General features: G+C 52.3%; 2 protein-coding genes across 3 annotated transcripts in view; one reads left to right on the forward strand and one right to left on the reverse strand.

Moving 5' to 3' along the window:
- The window catches only part of TTC38 (tetratricopeptide repeat domain 38), a 26440-nt gene extending 17684 nt beyond the window's left edge, over nucleotides 1-8756 (reverse strand). Inside the window, exons 1-6 of one of the 2 annotated variants that reach the window (XM_020977433.2) lie at nucleotides 8672-8756; nucleotides 5399-5476; nucleotides 4443-4524; nucleotides 2277-2448; nucleotides 853-1026; nucleotides 218-293 (exon numbers count right to left, since the gene is read on the reverse strand). In XM_020977433.2, the coding sequence (XP_020833092.1) occupies nucleotides 218-293; nucleotides 853-1026; nucleotides 2277-2448; nucleotides 4443-4524; nucleotides 5399-5476; nucleotides 8672-8704 (615 nt within the window). In that variant the 5' untranslated portion in view covers nucleotides 8705-8756. Of the gene's footprint in view, nucleotides 1-217; nucleotides 294-852; nucleotides 1027-2276; nucleotides 2449-4442; nucleotides 4525-5398; nucleotides 5477-8671 lie in introns of those variants that run through there. The other variant, XM_020977435.2, reaches the window with a different exon arrangement.
- PKDREJ (polycystin family receptor for egg jelly) lies at nucleotides 5604-20919 on the forward strand. The gene is made up of 2 exons (XM_020977470.2): nucleotides 5604-8071; nucleotides 9485-20919. The coding sequence occupies exon 2, from the start codon at nucleotides 12311-12313 to the stop codon at nucleotides 19949-19951; it is 7641 nt and encodes a 2546-aa protein (XP_020833129.1). The 5' UTR covers nucleotides 5604-8071; nucleotides 9485-12310; the 3' UTR covers nucleotides 19952-20919.
- Nucleotides 20920-24561: the final 3642 nt, after the last annotated feature.

Raw genomic sequence — 24561 nt, forward strand, 5'->3', positions numbered from 1 at the left:
CAAAGATGGTGTGTTGCACACAGTAGGTGTTTAAGCATGGTGCATTGCACACAGTAGGTGTTGCAGAGACATTTACTGAAAGAATGCCAAGGATTCGAGGTTAGCTGTACGCTAGAGGCTAATTGAAAAGTCAGTCCTGTGGGGCCGGCTGGGATTATTCACTCTCACTGCAGAAGAAGGAAGAGGGAATGAGATGGCTCTGGGCGAGAGCCTTTACCTCTCTGGCTAGCTGTTCCGCCTGATTATAGAGGTTTGTTTCCACCAACCCGAAAGAATAAATACCTTTCACGTAGCTGAAAAAGGGAGAAAGAAAAGAAGCCTCTTCCCAATCAGTCCGCATTTGTTATGTTTTTATTATGTTATTATTATATGTATTATTATGTTATTATTAATATATTATTATTATTACAATCCACACCCACTATGTGCCAGGCACTCGGGGCATTAAGTGCAGGTGTCTGAATGCGAGGCAGCTCTGATCAGTGACATCGAAGCCTCTGGAGCTTCCCCTCCCCACCACAATGACTTACTTACTTTCAAATGTTTGTGTTTCTTACTCATGTGTCTATACACGAGTGGCCTCTTCCCAGGAGAATCAGTCAATAGACAAGTGTGCGTTCAGTGCCTACTATATGCTAGGTTCTGGGGATGCAAATGGAGACTGGCCCTGTGTTCCCCACAGTGGTGGGCACTTAGTAGGCCTTCAGTCAGTGACTAACCGACCACCTCCCATACAGACACAGGAATCACCTCTGTGACTCCGCTGCCCAGGGCCATCCGGCTCCTACTGGCCCAGGGGCAGCTGCTTCCTCCCACGGAAATCCCCTCGATACTTCCCAAGGAGTCCTCTACCTGCTGAGGGGAATGCTGGGAGTCCAGTATGGAAAAATCCGAGCGACCGAGTCCCTCATCTGGGGCTGGTAGCCCAGGTAAAAGTAGGTATCATGGGAAAACTTCAGAGCCAGCATGTCGGTGGGGTAGTCCTGGAGAATCTGTTCCCACAAGGTACAAGCTTTTGGAAGGCACCTGGAAGGCAGAGAGGGTGCTGGGGAGAGGCCGTGGGCGTTCAGTGCTGAGCAGTCCCAGGGACTCCTTCCATGGCCTCATCTTCGTGTGGGGGGGCCCCTCGGCCTGAGCTCTGACAGAACCCCCCAGCTGGGAAGGCTCTAAGGCCTGGCCTGGACCTGGGTCTTCGGCAGACCAGCCGTGATGGCCCCAGGCTGGCGTCCAGGGGCATGAATTTTCAGCCTCAGTAACTCTCAAAGTCCAAGTACTCAGCAGAGGAGGAGCCATGCGCACCCACACCTGAGATCCCCAAGCTTGGAGGGACAAGGGACCCAAGCCAGTCCCAGGAGGAGGGACTGCTGTGGCTGAGCCTCTGAGGAAGGCAGGGCTGGCTTTCTTTGGGTAAGTCCCCTGGCTGCCATGGAGACCTGGCAGCAGAGAAATCAGACACCATGTTGTTGTCCCCATTTCATCCCATGTTAGTTTAATAACAGCTAGAGAGAACACTGCACAGGAGCCTCCAAAGGGCGGATGTCTGGGAGGGCCACGGCACGCCATGCCAGGAAAGGGACCTCTCCAACCTCGGGCCACCAGTGGTGAGGCCACGGCCTTGGTAGGCATTCGTTGGTGCCTGCCAAAAAGTGGCTGCCAGCTCAGGCTCAGAACCAAATCCTAGAGAGATTCTGGGGGGTGATCAATGGTGGTCTGAAGTTAATCATGGGTGAAGCCCCCAACAAATCACTTTAAGTGGGAGAGGCCTATATTTATGCCAGGAAGAGTCATAAGATGCCAGGGCTGGGAGGGGTCTGAGAACAAGGAATGTCAGAACTGGGAGGGGCCTGAGAACTGGAGATGTCAGGGCTGGGAGACCCTGAGAACAGGGGATGTCAGGTCTAGGAGAGCCTGAGAACAGGGGATGTCAGGGCTGGGAGGGGCCTGAGAACAGAGAAGGTCAGAGCTGAAAGGGACATGGGAACACAGATCACAGAATGTCATGTTTGGAGGGGTTATACGGGGTCGCTGAGCCCCCCCCCATTTGATGAAGGGAGAATGTACCCCGAGGGGGCCTCATAGTGAGGCCGGGCAGAGGCAGAGCCCCCATACCCAAATCCTCTCTCCGGTTTCTGTCTTGCTCTGACCAGGCCAATGGAGACCCTCCCAGCCGCCTTGGCCTCCGTCCCCACCATCCTCCTCTGACCAGACAACACCCAGAGACCACAGAGGGTGCTGGCCACAGCCCCCTTGGTTCCCCAGCAGCCCACGCCTCTCACCCCTTAGCAAACATCTCCACGGCGGCTACGTGCAGCTTCTCACGCTCAGTCAGCGCCTGTCTCCTGGAAAGCTCCATCATGGTCTCCATGGAGAGGCGAAGGGCTTGATCCAATACCACGGAGGTCCCCGTGCCAATGAGCATCAGGCCATTGGCAATGACGTGCCCCATCACTAAAGAAAGCCATGGAAAGCCACGAGTGACAAAGGGTGACTGACTGCTCCTCCTGTCCGTGGGTAGGCCAGGCCTGATCATGCCCATTCCACGGATGGGGACACTGAGGAGCAGAAGGTGGGGCCTGGCTCCCAGAAGTTCAGGCTCTCTGGGGCTCCCCCAACTTGGGTTCTTGGCCTTGGGGATGCAGCTCAGACTGCCCCACACTGTAGCTGGGCAGATGGCTAAAGTTAGGTGAGTGAGCCGCCCATCAGTCCTATGCAAGGCTGAGAGTGAACTGCCCATCAGCCCTTCTATGCAAGGCTGCTCAGATGACACCCACTGCCTCTGGAAAGAACTGCCCTCTGGACTCAATCCGAGTCCAGATCAGGTCCAGTGACGTTCCTGAGAGCCATCAATGCCCTAACAAGGGAGATGTGTCAGGAAAGGCTGTATCCCTGAGGAAGGGACTGGCCATGCACACCCTGGCCTAGGGATGTGGCCAGACCAGAGGCAGTGGGCCCCGGGAGCAGAGAGACCGGCGAGGCAATGGCAGTTAAGTGATTTGCCCAGAGTCACACAGCTAGTTAGTATCAAGTGTCTGAAGTCACATTTGAACTCGGGTCCTCCTGAATCCAAGGCCGGAGCTCTATCCACTGTGCCACCTAGCTGCCCCCTGCCTCTGAGTCTGGAGCTCTGGGTTCAGGTCCTGACTCAGGCACACCCTGACAATGGCGGCTGAGACGTTGCCCCCGGGCAGTTGAGGCAGGGGTGCATAGCTGAATCCTTGGGTGGATTTCAGGGGGTCTGTGACCTGGCTTTCTGGATGTGTTGACAGCTCTCTTTTAGATTGAAGAGGTCACAGGCTTTCCTGCCAGAGGTGGTTATGGTACCTGAACTCCAAGAGCCCTGGCCTGCTCTGCTGAGATCAGCACTGGCAGAGGGGGTTTCCTTCCTGAGAATTATATCTGAGGGCCGGGGTCTCCTGAGGGCCACTGAACTGGGTGATAATGTAACTGGGGAATATTTAACAAAATAAGTAGAAGTACAGTAAAAGCAGGTCACACCACATTTGGAACTATGTCCACATGCCGCCAGGGGTCCTCCTAGGTAGGTGGGGGCCCCTCTTTCTACTTGAGGTCCACACCAATGTGTCTTGGGTCACATTTCCCAAAAAGAGCCGTGACATGCCTGGGGACCCTTGGGAGAGGTCCGGAAGACTCGGAGGAAGGCGGGGGGCTGACCACAAGGATGGTGTCACCTGCACAGCCTTCAGGGGTTATGGAGCTGAGCTGGGACAGTAGACGGCACTGGGGCCGCCCCTCAAAGCCCACCAGGCTGTAACCCCTTCTCTCTGAACTCCCCAGGGCACATCTGTGCGCAGCAACATCCCCAGCCTCTCTCAGGCTGTTTGCAGGGACCTGGGCAGCTAGCCTAGGATCTCCTTAAAGCACAAGTCTGACTGGTCAGTAACACCAGGGACTCCTTATTTCTTCCAAGATCACAGAAAATCCTGTTTGGCATCAAAACCCCTCAGGACAGGCCTCCCCTGGTCCCAATTCTTCCTGCACTTTTCTGGGAGCCCCAGGTGCATAGGCCCCCTGGCTCTCCTCCTTACACCTCCCCCCATCACCCAGGGGCTCTGGCCCCCCTGCCATTCCTCGTTGCACCTTCCTTCCCCCTCTGCCCCTTCTCCAGGCCTCTTTGTCTCCTGCATCAGGACATTTCCCCTGGTGCTCTTCGCCCCGTTCCCTCAGCTCACACCAGCCCCAATGCTCCTCCATTTCGGGACATCCCTCTGGGATGGCTTCTCATTTGCCCTGTATAGTCTCCCCAATTAGATGGGGAGCTCTCCGAGGGCGAGGCCCCCTGCCTTCCTCTCTGTTCCCAGAGCTTGGCCCAGATCCAGGACTGGGTACTCCTTGTAATGAGGGAGTGTCTGGGGGTTTGCGTAATTCACATAAAGGAGTAAAGAGACACTGGACTGCCTGCCTGCCTGTGTCCGAAGCCTTACCAAATGCCGGATCCGCGGCCTTCATTTTTGAAAAGCATCCTTCCAGGCCGCCGAGACTCTTTTCATTGGTCCAGGTCACATACTGAAAGGAGGGAAGATGGCTGGCACCCAGGGCCTCAGGGCCTACGGCTGGTGGGCCCTCTGCAGCCTGGCCCCACCTCCCATGCTATGCCTACTAGCAGAGGGCTTGGGGTCGCTCCTGGCCTGACTAGACTCCGGGGCTCAAGGCCTTCCGTGAGCTTGATCTCTCTGAGAAAGCTGTCAAGCTGACAGCACTTTCCGCATAGTACCCTTTTGTAAGTGGGGAAACTGAGGCACTGAGGAAGGTGAAGTGACCTGCCTATAGGTCTCAGTTTCCTTCTCTATAAAGCAGAGGGGATCAGGGCATATGGCTCTGAGGTTCCCTCAAGCCACAGAGTCATGGATTCTAAGATCCAGCCTGGTCAGTAAACATCTGAGTGTAGCCCAAACCCAGTCTCCTGACTCGAAGCCCAAGGGTCTTTCCAGCAGGGCTCCTGCCTCTGTCAGCCCACGAGAGGCCTGGAGAGTGGGGTGGGATCAGATGAGGAAGAGGGAAGACTTTGTGGAGGAAGCCCCCAAATTAGGATGAATTAACAGACAGAGGAGGGAAGTCACTTCACCCTGGGCAAAGGCATGGTGATGGGAGAGGACAGGCTACATTCACTGCGCAGGGAGCTGCCGTTTGGTGGAGAGGCAGATTGGAGCCTCGAGGTGCTGAAGGCTGTGAATGCCAAGAATGCAGCTTTAATTTTACCCAGCAGGCAACAGGCAGCTACCCGAGGGACTGGGCCAGACTCAGGCAGACAGGGGCAGTGACCTGGCCGTGTCAGTCAGGGGAGGGGCCTCCCGGAGTGACCAGCACCGTTGGGGGTAGGGAAGCCTGAGATCCCCCCAAACCAAGGGCATAGAAAAGACCCTCCCTCTCCATGGGATACCTGGGTCAGGGAAGCGTCAAAGAGCTTGCAGGCCTCATTACTGGTGGTGGAGAGCGGCAGGCCTGCATCCTTCCAAGCCTGGAGCCGGAGAGAGGGAAGGGATTTATTCAGTCATTTAAAAGAAGAAAAGCATGCATTAGAAACCCACCACCACTACAAAGATACTTCTTTTCCAGGCAGGTATTTGTTCAGGTAAGCTCATCTCCTTTGGTGAGGCACAGTGGTCCTGGAGGAAGGCTCTAGTCCTGGGAAGCAAGACCCCTGCACTGAGTGGTGTACAGCCTGGACTCAGCAAGCCCCTGCACCTCTCTGGGACCCAGCTTCCTCCTCCATAGAATGAGAGGATTAGACTAGAGGTCTAAGATTTGACCATCTCTGCTCTAAGGTCTGAAATTTTAGGTTCTGTTCTAGGGTCCCTCCCAGCTCTCCTATCCGCTGTTCTAAGGCTCCTCCCAGATTTGTCCTCCTGGGTTCTAGGGTCCTTCCCAGCTCTCCCATCCCCTGTTCTAAGGCTCCTCCCAGATTTGTCCTCCTGGGTTCTAGAGTCCCTCCCAGCTCTCCCATCCCCTGTTCTAAGGCTCCTCCCAGATTTGTCCTCCTAGGTTCTAGAGTCCCTCCCAGCTCTTCCATCCCCTGTTCTAATACCTCATAGAGATAGGCAAGGGTTGTATAAAAGGTAAAAAATGAATTTGAGAGTAAAGGTTTAATATGAACAAGGCACACAGCCTGCTTGAAGGTCAGGATTCTCAGCAACCACAGGGACAGTCCCTCTCACTGCTTGAGGCCAGACTCCAGCTCTACCCCTTCTTAGCCGAGGGAGCCTGAGTTCGTCCCTCGTTGTGGAGCGTCACTTTATGGGTCTTTACAAGACCACAACAAAACTCTTCCGGACACACTAGGCAGCGCCAGGTGGGAGGGGCCATCAGTGAGCACCTGACAGACAGAGGCCAGAATTGTGTGGGCGGGTCACAGTCAGTGTGGCCAGCCTGAGCTCACAGCAGTTAGGGCCAGCAGGGGCTTGGCAGCCACCCAGGGCAAATTCTTCTTTCCCCTTAAAGGGGGGGGTGCCCCACTCACTCCAGCCCCAATGAGCATTCTTCTGTCACCCAAGCGAAGGTGGGAGCCAGGTGAGAACCGACTGAACACAGATGATGCTGCAGGGACCGTCCTGCAGCTGGGGAACAGAATCGTACCTGCCCGGGGGGAGGCCTGCACAGACCACTAAGGCAGGGTGGGAGCCAGCCTATGTCCCGAGAGGGGTCACTGGTCGAGGGTGGAAGGGGAGGACACAGTCTGACTCTTCCCTTGTCCACCTCGACACAGGGCAACCTGGGGATCTTCTAAAAGCCAGAGGGGAGAGGATTTGGGGAAGATGGTAGATGGAGTAGGTCAGAAAACTTTCAGCTCTCCAAATCTCCTCCATAAAAAAAGAGAACACAGGATAAAGCAGTTGTCTTCCTAACACAGTGTGAGAAGACCCTGGGAAAGACCTGCCAGGTTATGCCAGAGCAAAGTGCAAACACCTCCAGGCCTGCAAAATCAACAAACAAGCCCTGGGGGTTGCTGGGCAAGGCAGGCAGGCAGCCTTTCCACCTGGAAGAAAGTGTGCGGGTCTGATCGCTGAGTAACAGAAGATTGAAGGACCTTCTACTGTGCTGAGCAGATGCACCCTGGGCTGTGGATGCGAGGAGGAGGAGCTAGACCACTCCTGATGAGTGCAGGAGAGAGGGGCAGGGACCCTGACGGCTGCGGGCACTCGCAGGACATCAGAGTCCCTGGTTTCCGTTCTGGAGCAGAGAGGACAGCTGTAGTTTGCAGCCACCCCAGGCAGCAAGGTCGTTTGTGGGACTGGCTGGAGGCCCTAACCGTGGTTAAGGAGTGGAGAGGAGAGCCCAAGCGTGGCCACAGAGACCAACCTCAGGAGATAACAGCAGGAAGAACCTGAGGCTAGGGACATCACCCCCACACCTCAGGACTACAACTCGATTATGCTAACAGCTGCTAAAAACAAAATAAAACAAAACACAAATAATTTTAAAAAGCAAGCAAGGGAGGAAGAAGCCAAGCATAGAGTTACCACAGGGGTAGAGAAGCTCTGGGTTCATAGTTAGAGGAAGACAGTGGAGCTAAAACAGCCCCTCCTCTTCATGAGAAATGTCGAATGGTCCCAAGCACAAGAAGAGTTCTTGGAAGAACTTAACAAGGACTTTAAAAATCAAGTGACAGATCGAGGGAAAATTAGAAAAAAAAATAAGAGCAATCCAAGAAAATCAAGAAAATTATGAAGAGAAAGTCAACCACCTGGCAACAGAGAACCAAAAACTTAAGGAAGGAAATAACTCCTGGGAAACTAGACTCGGGCAAGGGGCTCCTGATGCCCTTCTAGGTACCAAGAAATCATAACACCAAATCAAAAGAATGAACAACTAGAAGAGAAAGTGAAACATCTCATCAGAAAAACAACCAATCTGGACAGGGTGCTGGGACAACAGCCTCCTCCCAGTCCAAGATGGTTTAGCCCTTTAGGACAGGGAGCCTGGATCCCAGAGGGCAGAGGCCCGGCCTGCCTGACAACAGAGAAGGGCTGGAGCTCCAATCCTACTTGAACACTTTTTTCTAAGAAAGAAGCACATTTTCTCCTCTTTGGAGTCTTAACATAAAACAAACAGATGAGTAAGTCAAGAAACAGAGAGAAGGGGCCAAGAAAGGGAGCTCTGAGAGGAGGCCAGTGGGGAACCCCAAGGCAGGGGGAGGGCAGGGAGGGAGGACAGGAGCTGGCCAGAGAGTGGGGGAAATCGGGGGACTAGGGGGCAGCTGGACAGAGAAGTGGGCTGGGGGGCAGATGGACAGAAAAAGGGCTGGGGACAGCTGGATAGTGGAAGGCCTGGGGGGGGAAAGCTGGACAGAGGAGAGGGGCTGGGGGGCAGATAGACAGAGAAGGGGGTCTAGGGGGCAGCTGGGCAGAAAGAGGGCTGGGGGCAGCTGGATAGCTGAAGGCCTGGGGGGGCAACTGGACAGAGGGCATGGAGATTGGGGGGCAACTGGATAGAGGAGGGGGGCTGGGAGGCTGGTGGGGGGTGGGACCTGAGGGGATGGGGGCTGGCCTGGACAGAGGAGGGGACAGTTGGACAGAGGAGGGGGGTTGGGGGCAGCTGGACAGAGGAGGGGGGCTGGGGAGTAGCCTGGATAGGGGCTCGGGCCAGTGTCGAGGCTGGGAAAGGCCTGGGGCCACCACCCCTAAGCCAGCACCTGGGGGAGGAGGGGGCGCGGTACCTGGCAGTCTCGGAGCGGGGCCAGCGAGGTCATGGCGAGTCCTGCAACCAGGAGAGCCAGGGGGCGGGGCTGAGTCGGGGGTGGGGCTAAGAGGTTTCGTCAGGGTCACGGGAGGGGCGGGGCGAGGGCCAGAGGAAGACGGGCGGGACAGGGGCCAGTGGGGGGATGGGGGGGCCCGGGGCGGGGCGGGGCTGCTGATGAGGTGGGGCAGAAGGGGGTAGATATGGGGTGGAAGGGGCGGGGATGGCGCTGCACTTGCGAGGTAGCCGGGGGTGGGGGCTGGGAGAGGTGGGTGACATGCGCATTGGCATGAGATAAGACACACGTTTGTCGTCATTTCAGTCGTGTCCGACCCTCTGTGACCCCACTGGGGGTTTTCTGAGCCAGGCAGAGATACTGCAGTGGTTTGCCATTTCCCTCTCCAGCCCATTTTACAGATGAGGAAACCGAGGCAAACAGGTTCACGTGCCTGAGTTCGGTTTGACCTCACAGCGCTCTCTATGCACTATGGCCCCCCTTAGCTCCCTTCCAAGCTCAGCTCGAGGGCCCCCTCCTTCGTGGCTCCTCCCCATCCCACCTCCCGCTCCAAATTCTTATGAATGTAAGGATTTTTATGGTTTGCATTCCCGTGGTCCCCTGACGGCAGGGAAGCTCCTTGAGGACCAGCTTTGCCTTATTTCTTTCTTTTGTGTCCCCCAGCACCTAGTACACGCTGGACATCTAATGAATGCCTATTGGGTGAATGGAGGCTGGGACGCTTTCTTTTTCTTCAATAAGCATTTATTGATATCTTCTGTTTCTTTTTTCTTTTAGGCAATTGAGATAAGTGACTTGGCCAGGGTCACACAGCTAGTAAGTGCCAAGTGTCTGGTCTGAGGCTGGATTTGAACTAAGGTCCTCCTGACTTCAGGGCCAGTGCTCTATCCACTGCGCCACCTAGCTGCCCCTTATCTTCTGTTTCTCATATCACCATCGTACCCCAAGCATCCCTCCCTTCCTCTCCTAGAGAGCCATCCCATGAGACAAATGGTATTTTTAGAGAGGAAAAAAAAAGCCAGCACAGCTGATAACGCATTTTTTAAAAGTCCAGAACCGCGTGTGGTGTGTAATGCCTGTGGACCTCCCACCTTCCCAGGTCTCCTTATTTAACTTTACCTTTGATTTTGAGGTATTGTTCTTTCCATTTGCAGCGGGGTAGTCACCGGGCCGATTGCTTTTTGGCTCTGCTGACTTCACTCTGCATCTGTTCCCTTCGAGCTCTTCAGGGTTCTCTGGTTCATCACACACATATTCCATTACATTCATGTGCCTCCATTGTTTGCCCAATTGATGGGCATCTACTTTGTTTCCAATTCTTCACTATCACAAAAAGTGCTGCTCTAAATCTTTTGGGGTCCATGAGCACTTCCTTTTTACTAGCGGCTTCCTTGGGATAAAAGTCCAGTAATGGAATCTCTGGTTCAAAGGGTTTGGACGTGTTAGGCACCTTATTTGCAGAATTCCAAGTTGCTTTCCAAAATACTTGTAGCATTTTACAGCTCCACCAACATATGTATTAGTGTGCCTATCTTTCCACAACCCCTCCAACACTGACTGGTGCCACTTTTTATCATTTTTGTCAATTTGCAGGGTTTGAGGTGAAATCTCGGGGTTGCTCAGGTTTGCATTTCTCTTAGTATTAGTGATTTGGAGCACTTTTCTATTTGGTTGTGAACACTCTGCAGTGAACACTTTTGAGACCTGTTTGACCACTTCCCTATTGGGGAATGGTTATTATTTATATATATGTAAATATATATTTATAAATTATAGATCTGGTTATCAAACCCTTATCAGAGAAATTTGATGCAAAGATTTTTCCCCCATTTGACCACTTAAACTCCTTATCTTAGATGCATTAATGCTGTCCATACAAAAACTGTTCAGTTCAAGTACTCAAAGTTATCTGTTTCATCTTTTGTAATTGCTGCCGTCTCTTGCTCATGGATGGGAGAGAAATACGTTGTTTCTCTTCTCCTTTTTTTATGATCTTTAATATTAAGGTTTTATATCCAGTTAGAATGTATTATGAAGTGTGGTGGAAGGTATTGGTCCGTGCCTCGCTTCTTCCTGGCTGCTCACCTTGTTCTTTATTTCTCTAAAGAACACTTTGTAACTGAATCCATACAAGCCTTTTGTGCACTTTGGGAGGTTGGGAGACTGGGTCTCCAGCTATTTTATGTATTTTATCACATTTGGAATAGAATTTCACTATTATTACTTCTTATATTTTGTTATTATTAGATAGAAATGCTGTTGATTTATTTTATAGCCTGCAACTTTGCTAAAGCTATTGTCTCAATTTGTCTTTCCTGATTCACCAGGATTTTCAAAGTAAACCGTCATATTGTCAGCAAATAAGGATAGTTTTATCTCCTCTTCACCTAGATTTATGTCTTTATTTCTTTTCTCTTGTCTTATTACTATTTACATTGCATTTACAGAACTATAGCAAATAATAGGGGGAAAGCGGGCATCCTTCCTATTTGTTTTTTTTTGTTTGTTTGTTTGCTTTAGCAAAGTAATGGAAACTAGGAGAGTAACCATCAATTAGGATATGGCTAAGCAAATTGTGGCGTGTAAATGAGATGCCATAAGAAATGATGAAGAAGATGGTTTCAGAGAAACCTGGGAAGATTTGTATGAACTGATGCAGAGTGGGATGAGCAGAACCAGGAAAACAACGTATACAATAATGACATGTAAAGCAAACCATTCTGAAAACAGTAACAACTCCAATCAATGAAAAGAAACAGGGATAAAGGAGGACTAGCAGTTCCAGATCTCAAACTACATTATAAAACAGCCATCATTAAAATCATCTGGTATTGGTTAAAGAAGAGAGGCAATACTACTAAAATTAATTTACACTTTTAAGCACTCAAATTACCAAGGGGATACTTTACAATGATTGATAAAATAATAACAACATTCATTCGGAAAAACAAAAGATCTAGACTCTGTTTTTAAATGAAATTTATTTCAATGAACAAAAATCCATTTTCTCTCCCTCCCACTCCCTCACCCCTTTAAAAAACCAAAAACCCTTGTAATAAATACACAGTCAAGCAAAATCAACTTCCTCATGGGCCGTGTTAATAAACAGTCTTATTCTGCACCCCATCTCTGTCAGGAGGTGATAGTATGTTTCCTCGTGGGTCCTTGGTGGACTGGTCAGCTGGGTTTTCGGGTGGGGGAAGGGTCTCTGAGCCCCCCTCTACTCTCCAGCTCCGTTTCTCAGTCTGTAGGTTTGGGGCTGTACTCCCTGGTCGGCGTAGAAAGGGCGGGAGGATAGGCTCTTGGATTTCTGAGGTTTTCCTTCTTTGCTGGTATAGACCAGTGGGGTGCTGACCTCGCGGGCCTCTGAAGTCCTCAGTTTTTCCTTGGTGGAAATGGGCGCTGAGCTCACTGGCCAGCGGGTGCTCTGGACCGCGAGCCTCGGGGAGAACGAGTCTCCTCCAGACACACACCCGTACGCACGCACGCACACTCGCGCGCACTCTCTCACACACTCGTCGCGGGGCGAGCGAGCGAGGATCTGCGGGTGGCGGACGTTGGCCCCGCGCCTCGGGGTCGAGCGGAGCCAGCTCAGGTGGGAGGATGCTGCCCGGAGGAGCGCTCGCTCGCTTCTCGCTGCTGCTGCTGCTGCTGCCGCTGCTGCCGCTGCCGCTGCTGCCGCTGCTGCCACCATCCCCACTTCCTAGGCGCTGCCCCAGCTCTGCCCCGGCTCCTCCACCTCCAGTCGGGCCAGCGTCCAGGCAGCGCCTCCACCCATGCCTGCAAGCTCTCCGTTCGTCCTCTCGCGGGCCCCTTTCCAATTTAACCCCGGCCCCTCACCCAGAATCCTATTTGGGGTTCCCTTTAGGCCGGGCCTCTGAGCCTGCCCGTGGCCCTGATCCTGTGGCCTCCTCAGGTGGGGCCTCCAAATGGGACCTGGCTCTAGGCCTTGAGTTAGTCCCTAAGGCCAGCCTAGGCTTAGGTCGCCAGGGTGCCCTATGCCCTCGCCTGGCTCTCCAATTAAAACCCAGATCAGGTCCCAGCTCCATTCCTGGGAGGCCTGTCGAGGCTGCCTTGCTTCACGTTCTCAGTGCAAGCTCCTCTCCTCTGTCCCAGAGGCCCTCTTCGGCCCTCCACCTCTCCTGGGGTCTCCAACCCATAGGATCCAGGCTAACCTTCAGGCTGTATCAGCCCCGGGGCTGTGGCCTCTGCCAGGCCTGGAAAGTGACCTGCAACCCTTATCTTGAGGCTGGTGGCATCTCCTGCATTCCTGGCAATACTCATGGCCAAGGAGACCCCAGCTGGACACTGGCCCACCTCCCTTTGCCAGGCTGGGGATGGGACCGTGGGGCCTGCCGGGTCATTAGCCAGGCCCTGGAGGGCCACCTGCACCTAGTCAATAGCAGCCTAAGCATCTGGGTGAGGGGCAGTACTCTGCACCTGAATCTCCAACAGGCTCATACGGGCTCCTATGGTCCTGGCGTCTATTACTCCAGGGCAGCCCCAGGCATTGGCAGTGCCCAGCAGTCCCAGACCCATCTCCTTTTTTATCAGCAGCAAGGCCTGTCCTGGCTGTTCACTTTGGATTTTCTTGGGAGTCACTGTGACCACTTGAGTGTGCACCTCTATCTCAGCCCCAAAGGGGTGGTCTTCTTTGGGACCAGACCCCACAAAGACCTGGAAGTCCACTTCTTCAACAGCGGCCCCTTGGGGCCCCATGGGCTCGTCTACCTGGTGTGGTTCATCCCCTTACAACATCCTCTCCTGCACATCCAGTGGACTTTTCACCTCCATCTCCCTGGGACCAGCCTCAGACACAACCGGACGTATACTTATCGGGACAGGCTCCCCAGAGCCTCCAGCTTCATTCCTCGTTCAGTCCTGCCATTCCACCCTGATGTCTATGCAGGCTTCATGGAGAAAGCGGATTGCTCCACAAACAGTCTGGAGCCAGCCATCTTAGAAGCCTCTCTGGACATGTACGGTTCCAAAGTGCTCAAGTCTACTGTAGCCTGCGTTGAGAACCCCTGTTTCATCCAGGAGGTGAGAATCAAGGAGGGTGACAGTGTAGAAATGGATGCACAGTATCCCTTTACCATTAATACTGCTGTGCGGGTCAACTGTAGCATCCCCCATAAAGTGAAGCATGACTGGAATTTCTACCTCATCCCCAATGTAAACACCACTCCAAACTGGAACAGACCCTTGGAGACGTGGTGGACCAAACAAATGAAGCACTCTTCCATCTTCTTCGTTCCCGAGCGAACCTTGGTAAAGGGATTGTATTTGGTGCGTTTCTCCGTGACTGTCACCACGGCTAAGAAGCAGCTAAAAGCCTCTGCTGATATGTTTCTTTCCGTTACTAAAAGGTCGTTTCTAGAAGCCATCATTGAGAAAGGGTACCTCCGCAAGGTGGCTTTCAACGAGAGCTGGACTTTGAATGGGTCAGCATCCTCAGATTCCAGCAACCCTGATTCCAACCCTTCTGAGGGCCTGGACTTTAGGTGGTACTGCACCACCAACAGGTCCCACTTTAGGTTTGTGATCGAGCCTGCCTCCACCACAGACACTTGCCTTCCCCAGCTGCCAGACTTGAGGTGGATTCAGGAATCTGGGCCCGTGCATACCGTGTTACCAGAAACACTCCGAGGCAACCAGGTGTATTATTTCCGCCTGGTGGTTCAGAAGGATGAGAGGAAAGCGTATGCTGATCAGAGGGTCACTGTGACTGCTGGCCCCACACCTGCCACAAGCTTTTCATGCATTGAAAATTGTGAAAATAACTTAATTATCACAGATCGATTTACCTTGTCTGGAAAGTGCACAGACTGTGGATCAGCTACTGTCTACTATCTTTGGTCACTCTTTTCTGTCTCAAAGAAGGAGATCCCATTTGATTGGGTCCGTCAGACCACCACTGGGAGAAGCAACCCTTACTTGTCAATCAAAGCTTCTGCTTTTAAAGGTTTTCAAGACCAGTTCTGCTTCATTTCTCTAAGGGTGTCAAACTGGGGGGGAGGGTTCTCAGTTTCTAACCATTCCTTTTATATCAATTCTCCACCTCACATTGGCCAGTGCAACGTTCACCCTGACAAAGGCGCAGCCCTAGTGACCAAATTTGTTGTCCAATGTAGCAACTTTAGAGACTTTAATCTACCTCTCAGTTTTAAAATCATAGCTTCCAATTTCTGGGATGTGGATTACATCAGTTCTTTAGAGCAGAATACTCTGGGGGCTGTGATGTACTTTGGGGCTCAGCCTGTGACTCCTCCTTCTTTTCTTCCTCTCGGGATGCCAGCCAATAACTACTTGGTGACAATATATGCTCAGGTCTATGATTCTCTCGGTGCCTTCTCCCAAGTGACCCTGTATGCCACTGTGAATTCTCCCCTGGACAAAGATTCGCCAAATACCGTATTGGGTCACCTGCTCAGCCTCACTCAGAATTCATCTGATGCAATGCTGACCACTCTGTTTCAACAGGGGCACTTTGTCCAAGCAGGCTATCTCGCCTTTCTGGTGGCTTCTGTTTTAAAGGATGTGAAGCCTCTGCCCGACTTCGAAACAAACTACACTGAGATCCAGGAACGCCTCATCAATTTTAGCAAACACCTGCCCACCAATACCCTGGTGGAAATTAGCCAAGTGACGATAACCATCCTGGTCCTCACCCAGGAAGGTTCCGGCTTGACTGCAGCTGTGCAGAAGGCGGCCATCCACAGGCTAATGGAAATTAACCTGGCACTGCAGAGATACAGGCAAAGGGAAAAACATTTCCACTCTGAACAAATAGAAGTTGTGAGTGTTGGCATCTCAACCAGTTTGTCTAATATCTTCAAAACTAGTACTCACAAGGATATAGTTAATGAAACTCTCTATGTCGTGGGGTGGCTGGCAGATACAGTATCGTCTATTAAAGTACCTGGGGAGATGGAGACAGTCATATCAACCCCAAACTTCAAAGTGCACTTCAAGAAAGAGGAAAAGCAAAATGTCATAGGGGCCTTCTTGGCCAAGAAAGACTGCCAAAATTGTTTTTACCCAACACTGAGAAAAAGTAATGTCACTGATTTGGAGAGGCAAGGCCCCATTTCCACTGTGTTCTATGAGTTTAAGGATGACCCCTTCCCTTGGCTGAGCCAAGAAGAAAGCCTCTCCGTAGATGTGGTTGGTTTCAAGATGAGTGAGACCACAGAGAATGGGGACCTCTTGGAGGTCGAACCAGAGGTAGTTGAAGCATTTATCGTTAGAAAAAACCTGAAGGAAGCTGTCTTTAATCTCACCATGGGACCCGATAAAGACGGCCTCAAAATGACCACAGGAGTCTTTAATTTTGTGGCGAACGGAGGCTACAAGGAGGTATTTATCCACATCATCACAGAAGTGAAAGTCCTCTTCAAGGCTTGGCTCTACGTGGGCAGCAATGTCACCCACACGCTCCCCATCGCTTCTTTCTTAATCCCCCCCGACATGCCGCCGGTGGCCAACAAGAGAGAGCTGTTTGATCCCACCTGCAAAGTCAAGGCCCCCTACCTCCTCTGCCTCAGTCAGTCTCTGCTGCAGGCCTCTGCCCGAGGCAGCGACTCAGCCGAGTGGCTCCTCTCCGTGGTCGTGCAATCCCCTCATATCGTCATGAAGCCGAATAACAAACTGGTGAGGATTTCCGTTTTCGCAGCGCACTGTCTGAACATGGATGGCGTTGAATCCGAGTGGGGAAGGAAAGACTGCGCGGTGGGGGATGGTATCAGCTGGTGGCGCGTGCACTGCATCTGTCACCTCAAGCCCAAGCCCAAGCCCAAGCCCAAACTAAGGAAGCCCTGGCACCACAGGTCCAGGATCAAATACCTGACTGCTCGAATGGTGGTGATCCCCAACAACATTGACCTGCGCCCGGTGGTCATCCTGACCGTCCCCCAAAATCCGGTGAGCCTCTTCACCGTGATCTTCATCTTTTTCACCTACCTGGTCCTGGCTTTCTGGGCGATACACAAAGATAAAACGGACAGGTTTCTCCGGGAACACGTGATCATCCTGCCTGACAACGACCCTTACGATCACATTTGCTACCTGGTCACCTTCTACACGGGGAGCCGCCTGGGCGCTGGCACGCGAGCCGACGTCTTTCTCCAGCTCCTCGGGTCGGACGCGTCCAGCGACGTGCACTGCCTGAGTCACCCCGACTTCACCACCTTCTACCGGGGCAGCACAGACACCTTCCTGCTGACAACCCGAAACGACCTGGGGGATATCCGGGCCATCCGCGTGTGGCACAACAACGAGGGCAGTCATCCCAGCTGGTACCTGAGCCGGGTCAAGGTCGAAAACATCTTCAACCGGCGCATCTGGCTCTTCCTCTGCCGCTCGTGGCTCTCGGTGGAGTCGGAGTCGCTGGAGCAGACCTTCGAGGCGGCCGACAAGACGCAGCCGCTCCACAGGAAGGACTACTTCCTCATCCATGCCTCGAACCTGCTCAGCACCAGCCACCTCTGGCTGTCGGTCTTCTCCAGCGTGGTCACGGAGCCCTTCAACCGCCTGCAGCGGCTGTCCTGCTGCCTGACCCTGCTGCTGAGCACGCTGCTCTGTAACATCATGTTCTTCAGCTTGGACGAGGAGGCGGAGGCGGAGGCCATGTCCGCGGAGCTGAAGCATCTGCGGGGGCTGATGAGAGGCATCGAAAGCGCCCTGATCTGCGAGCCGCTACAGATGGCTGTCAGCGCGCTCTTCACCTACTCGCAGAAGAAGGTTGGCGCGGTGCCTGCAGCACAGGTAGCTCCTCGCTTTCACGCCTTCATGACGTCTGACTTCCGCAACTGGAAGGAGCGCCTGGAGATGTGGTACCACCACGAGACTGCCGAGCCGAAGGCTCAGGGCCAGGGTGTCCCCGCCAAAAAGCAGGCTCCGGGGAACAACGTGATGCTTCCGGAGGCAGCGGCCAACGCCCTCACAGAAACAAAGGGGAAGCCCCCCAACTCTAGGCTCCAGCCTAAGGCAGCAGTTTCCCCAGAACAGAACGCCTCCGCCCCAAAGGCCAAGGAGAGGAAGGGTCAGACCTCCGGAAAAGCAGGGGGTGGGGCCTTGATTTCATCGCCCTCCAACGTAGTAGAACAGGGGTCAGAGCAAGTCAAGAAGTCAAGTCGACAACCTGGACGGAGGCGTAAGAAAGTGATGCTCTTTGAAGCCAGGCCTCGCTTTGTCCTGTACTGGTGGTGTGTCTACATAGCCTGGCTCCTGGTCATCTGCAGCTCTGGCGTGTCCTCCTTCTTCATCATTATGTACGGGCTAACCTACGGATACCAGAAGTCCATGGAATGGCTGTTTGCCTCGGTGTCCTCTCTGTGCGAGTCTATATTTGTGATCCAGGTGGCCAAGATCCTGCTTTTGGCCGGCATCAGGTCAGGCAGAACCAAGTACTGTAAGAACATCCCGTGGACCACGAGGTACAATTACATCGAGATCCGACTGCAGGGCTTGAACTTGGATGCTGACGATGCAAGAGAGCTGCACTATGAGATCGTCCGGGTGCGCGGCACGAGAATGTACCAACCCTTGGTGGAAGATGAAATCCGAATATTCCGGAGGAGGAAGAGAATTAAAAAGAGAGCCATCGTGTTTTTGCGGAACATCGTCAACCATTTCATCTTCCTCGCTCTTTTGTTGTGCATCGCCTCCCTCACTGGGCACTCCCACAGCTTCCACCATAACCAGGCTGTCCGGAGTCAGTTTTCCACCAGCCTCGAGAAGGTCAGAGAACCAAATGACACCTACAGGTGGCTCACCGGTGTCCTGCTTCCCTTGATCCACAACAGCCAGAATCCAACTTTCCTCTCTAATAGCTGGTCCAGGATTCTTGGCTTGCCGAGGATGCGGCAAGTGAGGGCAAAGTCTATCAGAAAGTCCTGCTTCCTCTCCGGCACCACCGCCAATAGGTTAATGAAAAAGGGCATCCACTGTCAGCGTCGATACAGCCCATACATGGAGGATGGGAAAAACTACGGGAGATTTTGGGCCGCCCCCACTGACTCTTCTGTGAACTTGAGGCCGGTCAGCTTTACTTACGAGCCAAAGCCCCGCAAATGGGCCTATTATTCTTATGGACTGGCTCATGCCTACGGAATGGGGGGGTACCCGTTTTATTTCTTCCCTGACCAGCAGCAGTACAATTCGACAGTAAGGCTGCAGGAACTTCAGGAGAGCGGGTGGCTTGATGAAAGAACGTGGGCTGTGATCCTGGAACTGACCACCTTTAGTTCGGACGCCAGCTTATTTTGTACCATTTCGGTGGTATTTGAATTCTCCCCGTTGGGGGTCATCGAGCCCAGTTTGGCCGTCCACTCGTTCTGTCTGCCGCTGTTCCACCGGCGCAGTCGGCTAGAGCTGTATCTGTATGGAGCTGCCGTGGTGTTTATCGTGGTGTATCTGGTGGAGGAAGTCATCACCATCCACAAGGAAAAGAAGAACTATGTCAGGAATGTATTCAATCTCCTTAGCTTTGGCCTCAAGTCCATGTTTCTCTTCCTTATCTTGCTTCTGTACATCCAGCTCAGAATGGCCAAGGAAATTCTTGGCTTTTACCTCAAGAACTCGGAGGATTTCACCCCATTTCATGCCATTTCTCACATGGACCAGGTACTTCGCATCACTCTGGGATTCCTGGTCTTTCTGACCATTCTGAAGACACTGATGTATTCTAGATTCTTCTACAATGTGCGGCTGGCCCAGAAAGCCATCCTGGCAGCCTTGCCGGGCATCTTCCACATGGCCCTCCTGGTAGGCGTGTACATCTTTGTGTACGTGGTCTTTGGCTACCTCGTGTTTGGCCAGCACCAATGGCATTATAACAGCATCATTCACTCCACCCAGACCATTGTCTCCTACTGCGTTTCGGCCTTCGAGGACACAGCATTTTTAAGTAAGCAGGTCCTCGGGGGCCTGTTCCTGTCCTCATTTATGCTGGTGATGATTTGTGTCTTAATTAACCTGTTTCAGGCTGTGATTCTGTCTACCTACGAGGAGATGAAGCAGCTTGTGTATGAGGAGCCAGCAGCAGAAGCAGAGGCAGCGACCTACCTCTTCCACAAGATGAGGAACCTTTTCCGATTCCTCACCTGCAGGGCACCCGCCCACGAGGAGCCTGCCTACTTCACTGACATACTCTATGGCCATCCAGAGAATAAAAGCTACCGGTACTTGGGGCTTAAAACCAGAAGCATCAATGGGAAGAGAATGACTTACGTGGTAGTGTGAGGGGGGACCATTCCAAGTCCCTGCCAGCCCCTGGCAGGAACAAGCCAGTCCTTGGCCTTAGGCCCCCAGGCCCCTGAACTCAGGTTTCTATTAGGGTAAGAGGGCAGCTAAGGATGCCTAAGAAATGTGTGAGTTGGGTAGAGATCATCTTCCTTGTAACAAACATCCTGGCCTGGTTTGTCCCTATTGGACTCTGAAGAGCTCTGTGCAACTGTCTGCGCATCCTGGGGAAGGCCACCTTAGCTGGTGTCCTCATTTTCCATCCCTCTGTGTGTCATAGGAAAGCTGTGGGCCTAGGTTTCCACCAGCTCTAGCTCCCCTTCCTATGCGACATCTTCCTTCTGAGGCACAGCCCTGACAGACTCCCTAGGGGCACAAGGCTGGAGCAGGGGCTCCCTCAAGGATGCAGGGGCCCCAGAGGGCTTCCTCAGCAGGCCAGGGCAATTAAGCACCACCATTCCACCCTCAGACCTCCTCAATGGGCAGATGGCTTCAGGGCAGGAGAGGTTGCAATGGAAGTGTCCACATATTATAGCCTCTTTCTCTGGAAGGCTAAAAAAGCATTAGGGGGCTGCAGTCACGTACAGAATCACTTGGGCAAATCTCTACTGTTTCTGGCTAAGGTCTATATGTTAAGTGTTTTCTAGACAAGAAACCAGGCTCTTGCAAAAGGGAATTTTTAACAAAACCTTATAAATATGTTCCCTGTGGTTATGACCCTATGACCTTTTTCTCTTCCATGGACACATGCAGGAGTGGTCTGATGGCGTGCCGTGGTCATAGCTCAGTCTGTTCCTTAGACAGCAGTTCAGGCAACATGAAGGAAAAAGAAACTCCCAAGAAGGGTCTCTGTTTCCTATTTTTGTGAAGTCCAGGCACCGCTGTATTCTGTGTTCACTCTTCTTAGAGACCACTTTCGGTATTTGTAACTTTAAACTTTCATGTATTAAAGAAGCATTTCTTCCATAGGTCTTGCTGATTTTTTTCTTGGGGGGGGGTAGAAGCTGGAGGGTGCTTCAGGCATTATCAGAACTATCCCTTTCCTTTTATAGCTGAGGAAACTGAGGCTTCAGGGATTATTGATCTATCCCTTTCCTTTTATAGCTGGGGAAACTGAGGCCCAGGGAGGTGGGTGACTTGATCATAAGTGTCAGAGGTGGGATTTGAACCCAGGTCCTGTTGCTGCAGAGCCAGTGACCTTCCCTCTGTATCCCTCTAGGATACTTCCTAGACAGGATAGATGTTTAGTTGGCCAAGAAAACATGGTGCCAAGCTGGTACCGCTTTGCTAATGATGACTAAGGCATTTGTTGTGTGCCACACACCAGGGGTAGGAAAAGAAACACTGGCCAGCCTCCCCTCTGAGGGAGCTTCATCCCTTCTGGTGGGGAGTGGACACATGCAGGAGGTTTCAGCTTTGAGTCAGACAGAGAGGCCTTGTGGTCCTCAAGATTCCAGGGACGGGCACTCTCCTGCCTCTCCTTTTGGGTCCTTCCTACTGATTGGATCACATGTGTTTCTGATGTTGGCCTTGCTGCTGAGTACTTTGTTCTTTGTGTCTTCCATAGTCATGGGCTTTGGCTCCAGCAGGAGCATTAGTGCTAGCAGATGCCATGCCAGGCTGCAGCTCTGTGAGCACTTCCAGGGATGGCGGCTGAAGGGCAGGCATTCTTAACCCGCTGTGTCATAGGCCTGCTGGGTGCCAGCCTCAGACCCTTCTCAGAATCATCTTTTTAAATGCATAAGATAAAAATGCTGAAGATTACTGAGGAAACCAGGAAATTTATTGAAATATATTGCTCGACCTCTTTTAAAACCAAGTTCACAGATACAGGTGAAGCTGTCCTTTAGGGGTGAGTCTGGAAGCAGATGAAGGTGCCGGGTCCTGGGCTCTCTCCACTTAGGTATGGTGGCAGCAGCTGCCTGCCTCTCCCTCAGCTGCCTTATCACTTTATCGAGGTTGGCTAACTTGCCCTGTATGTGGCACTTGGCAGGGCTCCCTCTTTCTAAGGGTTATCTCCCAGGATGTGGGGAAGCATTGGAAGCAGGCTGTGGTCTGTGGGGCATTGCCATTCCCAGGGCTCTTGGGCTCACCCACCTGATGTGGCAGCTGGCCAGCACTTGTTGATGGTGGCAAGGAAAGTGGTTTCCTCCCTTGCCCGCTCATTTTCATAAGTCTCTGTTTAAACTATAAACTATATTTGTATTTCATAAAATCTTAGACTACTAAAGTTCAAAGGGATTTCAAAGATTATTTAGTCAAACCCATCTCTAAATCATCTGTTTACATCCACTTATTAAGCCACGCAAGGTACCAGGCAATTCAATGACTATCTAGTGATGGGGAGCTGCTACCAGAGGACATTGGCTAATCCACTTTTTTGCTCCAAATTTTATTACTTTTTTAATTAACAAGCATTTATTTTCCCACCTTCCCATTCTCCAGTTGAAAAGAAATTTGCACAGTCAAGCAGAATATGTTCCTGCATCGCCCAGGTCCACAAAAGTGTGTTTCCTTCATTCTGCTTCTTGAGAGTCCAACACTTGTCTATCAGGAAGCATGGAGCACATTCCATAGCCCATCCCCTGGAATCAAAGCTGCTCGTAGCATTGATCAGAGTTCTTCAATCTGTCAAAGTTGTGGATCTTTCTGTGTTGCTGGTACTGTATACATTTTTCTCCTAGCTCTGCTTACTTCATTCTGCATCAGTTCAGGCAAATCTTCCTGATTCCTCTGAAACCACCTTTCCCAGCTTCCACAGAAGGGAAGAAGCATTGTGTGGCCCCCCTGTCTTGCTTCTGAGGTGAAGGGCCAGAGACACATCCCATCACACCTCCAGCCTGGTGTTTCCCTTAGAGGAAAGAGGCCGGCAAGCTCCTGACACTCCAGGCTCTCCTTCTGAACAACTGAAGGCTCTGAAAAGACCCCACCCACAGCCAAAGCCCTATGGACATTGAAAATCTATCCATGATGAATAAACTCTGCTCTGTCAGACCATCCCCATCCCAGTGATTTTGAATCTCCTCAGCTCTTTGAGGCAGCCGGGAGGATAGAGAGCCGGGCCTGGAGTTAGGAAGGCCCAAGTTAAACTCCAGCCTCAGACACTTACTGGCTGTGCAGGCCCTCTATGAATGCAAGTTCCCTCCACCTCATCCGTCAGGCAGGCCCCCTCCCCCATTGCCTGACCCCCTTATTCCCATTCCCCTTAACCCACCCCAACAATGTCCCACCCCAGAGCTACCCAGACCTTCCACTCTCTGGAATGCCTGCCCCACAGGCAACAAGCTTGCTTTCACCTTAAATCTTTTCCTTTCCCACTCCCTCCTTCTTCGGCCTCTTGCTGATGCCTGGCTCCTTCCATCCAACCTGGCCTCCTTCACAGCACTGGCTGTCCTTTCGCTCATGCCCCAGACTCACTGATCTGGGTGGAGGAGTTGAAATATTGCTTGCTTCTCATCATTACTTCCAGGCTGTCCCTCATCACTCAGTGACCTCCCCTCCTTTGAGGTTCAGTCAGTATGGACTACCAATCAATTAACATTCAGCAGTCTGCTGTCAGCCTACTGCATGACAGTGCCCTCTTTCCAAGGTGAGGTCAGTGCCTGGCTCCCAGTCTTTTCCTCCTCCTCTTCCTCTTCATCTCTGGCCGTCATGCCCTTGTGCCCGGGACTTCAGCATACAACATAATACTCCTTCAAACACCTGGCCTCCCAATTCTTCAGCTTACTGTTTCACAGAGCCTCCTCCTCCCGGCCACCTCACCCGCTCATAAAGATGGTCCTACCTTAATTTTGCCAGCACTCACAGACTCACCACTTCCATGCTCATGATACTCTGGATTCCTTTATCTGATTCTGCCTCTTCCTTTGCTTTCCAATGCTAAACCCTGCTCCTTCTGCACACATCATGACGTCTACTCTATCAAACCCCTATGTTCTGCCCCAGGCCATCCCTGCTGCACTGGCTGCAGTGTCTCTTGATGCCTTGATGAACCAGCTCAATTCCATGCTGTTTCCTTGGGTGGAGTCCCTCGTCCCCTAAGCCTCAGTCTTGGATCCCTCTCATGTCCTGGTGAATAAAGGTGGAGAGGACCAGGAAACCATGCTGCCTGCATCTGCTACACACTTTGGTTATGGGGAAGCTGTGGCCCCCTAGGTCTTCAAGTGCCCTTTGACTGAATCCCAACTTCTGGCTTTGAGGCCGCAGGTTCCCTATCCCTGGGTTATACAGTCTCCACTAGGCCTTTGCTGCTGGAGACCTCCCTATTAACTCACAATCCCCCTTTCCTCCACAGGTCCTCAAACTACCCAGGGCTCCCCTTCTCCTGCCCTCTCAGCTGAGAGCCTCATGTCCTATTTCACTGAAAAAAATGGAGGCCATTTGCCATGAGCATCTCCTATCACTTACATGCCTTCTGCCACTGTCTCCTGCCTCCTTCTGTCTCAGATACTGAGGTGGCCTTCGTGCTACCTGTATGAGGGACGCTGTTCTTCCCATTCCCCCAGCAGACTGTTCCATCTATCATGCCCCCACCATTTATCTTCAGGGTCTCCCTGACTGAGAGTACTTACATCCATGCACTGTAATTTGTTCAGCCATGCTCCAATAGA

Source organism: Phascolarctos cinereus, unplaced genomic scaffold (assembly GCF_003287225.1).
Source record: "Phascolarctos cinereus isolate Bilbo 61053 unplaced genomic scaffold, phaCin_HiC Scaffold_1;HRSCAF=81, whole genome shotgun sequence".
Lineage (NCBI taxonomy): Eukaryota > Metazoa > Chordata > Mammalia > Diprotodontia > Phascolarctidae > Phascolarctos > Phascolarctos cinereus.